The 7,779-nt window shown below is 37.1% G+C and overlaps 1 protein-coding gene across 1 annotated transcript; it reads right to left on the minus strand.

Moving 5' to 3' along the window:
* Positions 1-4,206: 4,206 nt before the first annotated feature.
* LOC130084661 (ankyrin repeat and MYND domain-containing protein 2-like) lies at positions 4,207-7,087 on the minus strand. Its single transcript, XM_056250049.1, has 5 exons — positions 6,494-7,087; positions 6,276-6,411; positions 5,164-5,292; positions 4,776-4,905; positions 4,207-4,337 (listed from the first exon to the last, which is right to left on the minus strand). The coding sequence occupies exons 1-5, from the start codon at positions 6,871-6,873 to the stop codon at positions 4,207-4,209; spliced, it is 906 nt and encodes a 301-aa protein (XP_056106024.1). The 5' UTR covers positions 6,874-7,087.
* Positions 7,088-7,779: the final 692 nt, after the last annotated feature.

The following is a 7,779-nucleotide window of genomic DNA, read 5'->3' on the forward strand; positions in this document are numbered from 1 at the left end:
TGTTAAAACAAGCAGAGAAGAAAATAAAAACAGTCTTCTGACCTGTGTTCTAAAATAGTCGTCTTCTTTTCTGGGAGCCTATTACTCTTGCGGTAGAAATATCGGTATCGGTACTCGGTATCGGCAAGTACACAAATGTAAATACTCGTACTCGTATCGGTTTGAAAAAAAATGGTATCGGGCCATCCCTAGTTACTATAATAAGTGCATAGTATGTGCATGGGGAACGGGACTGTAAAATAAAGTGCTACCATCTTAACTAATGAAACCTTATTGTAAAGTGTTACCAATAAATCTAAAAAAAGAGAACATTCTCAATATTGTATCCAGGCAAATTTATTTATTTTGTTATCTGTTTATTTATTAATCTTTAAATGTATGGTTATGAAACCAATTAAACTATTTATACATTACATTTGGTCTAAAACCACCAACCTAAAAGGATGTAACCCAACAAACCAAAACCCCTTTACTATGAAAAATGTGTAGTTTTTGAGGATCTATTCAGTCTGACTGACCTTTAAATATTACTTTCAAACTAATATAACTATAGGTTATATTAGCCTAAAAGTACAATAACACCAAAATCCAGATTACACATTTGTCTAAGACAGCATTTTAGAACATTCAGACATTTGAACACTTTACTCCAATCACTAAAAGTAGAATGACATTTTTTAAAACAAAGATCAATTTTGGATAACATTTTTTTGAATTCCCGTGACCCCACAGAGGACAAGTGGTTTGGAAAATGGATGGATGGATTTTCTTGAATTAGATTTCGTTGAATTTCCATATTTTGCTTGTGGATTTATTGTATTCTCCAATTTTGACAATGAATTATTTAATTAGCAGCATGCAAATTTATTTTTTTACTAATGCAAACAATCTTTTAGTCTTTTATTCTATTAGTCCTGGTTCTAGAAAATAGGTACCATCTATTGTGAACCTCAAATGATACCTTCCTTTCACGCAAATGAATGCAAGCTTAACAGAGTAAACTCTATACTGCAACACTCTCAAACATGTGCGGAGGATGTTGCTCTCTTTAAAGGAGAGGTGTGAGTTTTCAAGCATTTAGATCCTCTACATGTGAACATGATGCATTCAGCTCGAGTGAGTGCTGTAAAGTACGGGCATGCATGACAAAACCCATGAAACAGGATAGCCCTGGATTATTTTACCCCAAAATTATCCAAACAGGTGCCTCCGATGAGCTCACCAAATGAATGTGCATAACACAAATGACATGGAGGAAACACAAAAGCCCAATGCTCACTTTCTTCCTCCGAAAATGTGTGGCTCCCCCAAAAGTGTCTAGTTTCACCATCTCCTCAGACATTTACGATTAATTCATTGCGCTTGCCCACAGGTACACTTCTTTGATTAGGATGAAAAACACTTTAATATTGTGCTGAATTCTTAAGAAAAAAATGTATTTCTAAAGCCATTGCTGTTAAAATGATCTCTTATTACCTAAAAAGCACTGTTAGTAATATTGGTAAGGGGGGGGGGGGGGGGGGGTTATTGGGGATCACTGAATATGCAACCTCAGGGCTTGAAAGAGGAATATCAAAGTCATGCGATACGATGCGGCATTCGCTAATTTCTGCATCTGAAAACCGGATATTTGAGATAGTCCTTTCATGCACCTGTAATGACCGTGACATGCTTATAGATGGAGACAGGAGAAGGATGAATCTCAGGGGAAACAGAGAGGTTACGGCACTGAGTTATGGGTATATTGACATGCGACGTGACATGCGTGTGCTAAATAGACTCTCGTTTGGCCCACAGGGTGAGATAGTCCCTTGGGATGAGGGGATGTGGAGACTGGGAACAAAGCGCTCGGGAAGAGACAGAGCCGTCTATAGAATTCTTAGCGAGTGCCTTAGGATGTGTGCAACAGGACCAAGTGTGGGAAAGTCCACGGAGGAGATCCCTGCTGCACAAACCTCACTGTACTACAGTTACCACACTGCACCTTAAACGGCAAATGTTTTCCAAAAACTTTTTGGGAGAATATTCTGGTATATACTGGTTAATGAAGACAAATTATGATGCATATTCATTAAAAAAAAAAAATTAAAAAAAACTTTTTTTAAAACTAAATTGTTGTCAGTTGCCCACTTCATTTGGTGATCATTATTGTGGTCAAAGTTTCACCTGAAAGAGGTTTGTGTTTGTAATAAACACTGCAAATCTGCTAGGTTAAAGCATTTATGATATTATACTGCACATTCTAAGAAGTAAATAGTACACTGATGTTATATTTGAGATCATATTTGATCTTCAGAGGATGGACGCTGCCATCTAGTGGCAAAACTACTGAATTAAAGGGATAGTTCACCCAAAAATGAAAATTCTGTCATCCTGAAAGTTGTAACTCACCCTCAAGTTGTAACAGATTTGTATGAATTTATTTCTTCTGCTAAATAATATGGGGTAACTAAACAGTTGATGGGGCCCATTGATTTTTTTCCATACTGAGGTTTGGTTACCCATTTTCTTCAAAAATGAGGATGAGTACAGGACAGAATTTTTGGGTGAACTATCCTTTTAAGATACAAGATCTATTTCTTTATTTGATCAAGGAAAAAATCATCCTCAATTTTTAGATAATAAGCTTTCATAACAATATGAACTACTTTAGAGATAGTTGTAGCCTACTTTTAAAGCAAATAATGTGAGAATGCTGATTCTTTGTAATCGTTTGTAAAATTTAAAAGCAATTTCTGAGTGAAAATTGTTATTGTTTTTTTAAGAAATAAGGATGAAAAGGGTCTGACACTATGTAACTTTAATTCAAGATGAACACAATTTAAATATTGAGTCAATACATCATCAATCCTTCTTCCAAAAACTGCTTTTGTCTTACCCCGATTCACTATGATAAGCCTATTAAAAGTCTTTATATTTTACACAGGGCGGTATGATTTTCGCTGGAAATTTTATTACTACACAACTACTCAACAGGTGAGTAAGGTATTTTATATTTATTTTATAAATTGCCATATAGCTCCCTTACAGAGTTCATTATAAAGCATCATCTATTGTGAAGGGTCATATTCATCCGCACAGCCAAGCCGAAGCGCAACTAAAACAATGTTCTTTCACAAAATGCATGCAGTTTTGTTTTTTAACAACGAGAGGGCCATAGTGTACCTTTAAACAAAAGCACTTCATGTGGTAGAGAAAATCCTCAAAGCTTTTCTTTTTGTCTCTTGAGAACAGATGTCCAAAGAGGACGTCCTTTTGTCAGTAGTTTTCATGCGCTGTACACAATGCTGTATTCTGTGTAGTACTTACACAGCTCACAATGAGTATACGATCCAACACTTCAGTAAACAGTACCTGAACTCGATGCTTAAGGGTTGACCTGGCCAATGAAACGACAGCCAACATCTTTCTGTTCTTTATGGTGCGTTCACGTGCTATGGTAATTATGGTAAATACCAAAAGCCGACATGGAAAATGCACATGAACACCCCCTCATGTGGTATTTTCCACTGGGCAACTCGTAGAATATTTTGATGCACGAGTTTCCGAGATGAGATTACCTGGCTTTGACCTTTTCAAAATGGCGGAGAGCAACGCAAGAGTTGTGAATGGTAAAAATATGTACTATTCATGATCTAGAAAATATACAGCATATTATTTACTGTTTGAGTTTTGATAAATCATTTTCTTGCTGTAGCAGATGACTTAAGCAATCTAAAATAGTTTTAGCTAAATAACAGGTCTGGATCTCCATCTTTTTACCACATTACAACAACAAAAGCACTTGAACGCAACACACTGGTAAATACCAGTTCACAAGTGGAAAATATCATATTTTCCATAGCACGTGAACGCACCATTAGTCCTGTCCAGCACAAGGATCATCTTCACGGTGGTCATCAGAAGGACTGTGCTGAAGTGCACACTCGGACAACCCCAGACAAGCTTGCATAACTTTTCCTCTTCGCCCGCCATTGTATTCAAATCTTCTTCTTCTGTAAACATAATAATATACCTTTTTATGTACATTACTTGCAATGTCGCCCCCACCGACAACGCATAGTATTGCGTGCATCGGTGCGTCGCGTATCAAAAACTAGGATGACACATTTGGCTACGCATCGACGCATAATGGCGGCCGAAGCGTAGCGATGTGTAGCCTTGCGCACGCGTATGCGTACCGATGCGTTGACTATGTAAGGGCCCTTAGTCCTGTCCAGCACAAGGATCATCTTCACGGTGGTCATCAGAAGGACTGTGCTGAAGTGCACACTCGGACAACCCCAGACAAAGAGCCAGCATCGAGCTGGCGGCCTTCTCTGCATCACTGTTATCAGCTGGGATGAAACAGAAAAACACATAAAATAAGCTTTGTAGTTCACTTATAAAACTAACTCGTATAAAGTCACATTAAATGATGAGAACATTTACAACAAGAACAAAACGGCCTTGGTTTCATCATGGAGCCTTAAGGCCTGTTCACACCAAGCACGATAACTATAACGATAAAGATATTGTAGTTCTAAAAATTGTTCGCATCTTTTCCAGCATCTCGCGCATGACAAGACATTCTAAAAATGAGACGTCCAAGTTAAAAGAAGTTCAACTTTCTCTAGACAGTGCATTTTTTGTTCCACTGCCCTGTGTCATGTTTTTAATAGCAAAAACACATTCTGTTCTTAAAGTCAAGATGACCAAATGCACAGGTACGATTCAGTAAGATCACTTACCTACTAACCACTGGTGTGCTAATATGCTAACATCGCTAAACATACCATTGCTAGAGAGTTCTCTCAGTTTTGGTTGGCTGTTGAATTGAGCATCTCTTTGTTGCACAGGGGTTTTGCACTGCCTCTTATGGGTGAACCAGTGCAGCCTCTGACACGTCTGCCCACAGTAGACCACCTGCAAAGAGATGAGGTCGTTATTGGAAATGAGAATGTGAAAAGTTATGTTTGCCTTCACATAAACTACATGCTAAATAGCAGCCTAGAATCATTACTAGGCCTATACTTTGCGGATGGTCATTATGTAAGTAAGATTAACTGTACAATAAATTGTTGTTAACATTTGTGAGTTTATTATTTGGCTGCAAAATGATCAAATTTCAATATTAATGGAATAATGATATTTCATGATTACTCAAGGAAAGAGGAAACATACCATTTTACAGAAGGAGCACTTCATGTCGGCACCCCTGTCCCCACATGTAGCACAGTACTCTGTGTTCATAAGCACCATCTGGCCTGTCAATGCCTGGGTCAGAACCGAGAAGGCTGTGGGGTTGTTCCCCTGGAAACAAGAGTGAGGAGAAACATAATGTTGACACATTTTATAATTTGGCATCAGCCAGCAAGTTATGTACATCTACACTACCGTTCAAATGTTTGTAAAAAAAAAACAAAAAAAAACAGCAAAAACAGTAATATTGTAAAATATTATTACAATTTAAAATAACTGTTTTTTATTTGAATACTGTATATTTTAAAATGTAATTCATTCCTGTGATGGTAAATCTGAATTTTCAGCAGCCATTAGTATAGTCTTCAGTGTCACATGATGATTTGCTACTCAAGAAATATTTCTGATTATTATCAATGTTGAAAACAGTTGTACTGCTTACTATTTTTATGGAATTCATGAAATCTTTGGTAACATTATGAATGTCTTTACTGTCACTTTTGATCAAAGGTGCCATATAAAAGTATTAATTTATTTTACAAAAACCTTACTGACCCCAAACTTTTGTACGGTAGTGTATATAAAGTAATATGCTTTAAGAACATAGTGATTCATTATTTAACATTATGATTAAATATTAGTGCTGTTAAATCAATGAATCGCGATTAATCGCATTTAACATAAAAGTTTGTGTTTATATAATATGTGTGTGTGTGTGTATATATATGTTGTATATTGTGTATTATTAAATGTGTGTGTATATATATATATATATATATACTGTATATGTGACACACACACACACACACACATATATGTGGTGTATATATTATATAAACAAACTTTTGTGTTAGATGCGATTAATCGTGATTAATCGATTTGACAGCACTGAATGTTCTATATAATGATATTATATTTTTACTGTTTATATATAACATTGAATCAAATTATATTATTAACAATATAAATAATATTTTTCTAAATAAAAATTATATATAAAATATATATTTATTATTTAATAAGTGATTCCACATTAAATGACCCCTTTGTTAAATTAAAGATGCTTGTGTTTTATGATAGAAAAATGTACTGACAATTTCCACAGGTGCTATGCTTTGGACCAGCTGTTGCAGCAGGGTTGCTTCACAATAGGGAAACTTCCAAATACAATCCCAGATGAATTTCTCCTGGTACTGAGGGAAGCCATCACCATCTCTTCCTTTCAGAAATCTTGGACAGAAGAAAAGTATATCATTTTGTGGCTCCATTTGTAAGACCATCTAAGATGCAAGGACCATAATGATGATGTCACCTCTTCAAAAGGGCGTCCAGTTTGTCGTCACATTCCTGCAGGAAGGCCAGACACTTCTGCAGTATGCAGCTGATGTAGTGCATTTTCATGGCCAGAACCTCATTCATGTCCTGCTGTTTCACGCACTGCTCGCAGAGCAGATCCATCACACGGTAGCACTTCTCCAGGGCAACCACGTCCACCAGTAAGGGGTTCTCCTTCACCAGCATCACCATCTGAAAAAGCATGATGGAAAAATGTGCCCCAAAATATGGGAAGTGAATATAGCAGAGAGACTTACTTACAATGCAAGTTTCATGGAGGAAACATGTTCTCAGGCTACATGATTCTGTTAACTGATCCTGCTGAGTGTGGCGCTGAGAGTGAGACACCTTACTCATCAGAAATCACTGGATGGGAGACAGCTGAGATAGCGCATATACAGATGCCATCCGAGATCTAAGCATACACGCAAGTCTATACTAGACCACCTGTGTTTTAAACTACTCTCTGCGCCCATTACAGTTTTTACGACCACTAGGACCCTCAATACTTAGGTCACCCTATCAAAACTCTTCAAAACACAATTCTCCTTACCAACTTTCAGTTTGGCACAGCAGTTAATTTCACTAACTACCAAAACCCCTCATACATGTCTCAAATCAACTTATTCTTCCATAACACTAGCAAAGGTTATCACCCAACAAACACAAATCTTAAAATAATGACCTTAAAAACACCAACAGGTAGGTATGCAAGGTATGTTTTGCATACTGGGACCAGCATGGGATGCTAGATTTGCTGGTCTCTAGCATGGGAAGCATGACCTGTGGACCAGCAACACCAGCTCAATTTTGCTTGAAAACAGCATGACTATGCTGGTCCACCAGCTAGACCAGAACTGTACCAGCTCTAACCTGCATAAACCAGCCTGGACCAACATAGAATTATGCTGAATTTTTCAGCAGGGATGATACATGGTCCATTGTATGTGTGCCACTGCCTCCGTTGCTAATTCCAAAACGTCATTTTAGAGTTTGTAAGGTTTGTAAGGTTTGAGCCACTGACAGCAGACTAATGCTGGGGACACACTTACTATGTATTAATTATACATAGTATTTAGTAATATAGTATACGTATACCTGCGTATATACATAATATATATGTATATTATATACATAATATTATACGCATATTTAGTATTATAGTATAATACTAGTTTATACGACTTGCTGAAACATTCGAAGGCTGACTGTTTCCTACGGTGGCCGAGAGAGCTCAACTGCAACTGAAGCAAACACATGCAA

Source organism: Rhinichthys klamathensis, unplaced genomic scaffold (assembly GCF_029890125.1).
Source record: "Rhinichthys klamathensis goyatoka isolate OS25496 unplaced genomic scaffold, OSU_Roscu_1.1 h1tg000067l_1, whole genome shotgun sequence".
Lineage (NCBI taxonomy): Eukaryota > Metazoa > Chordata > Actinopteri > Cypriniformes > Leuciscidae > Rhinichthys > Rhinichthys klamathensis.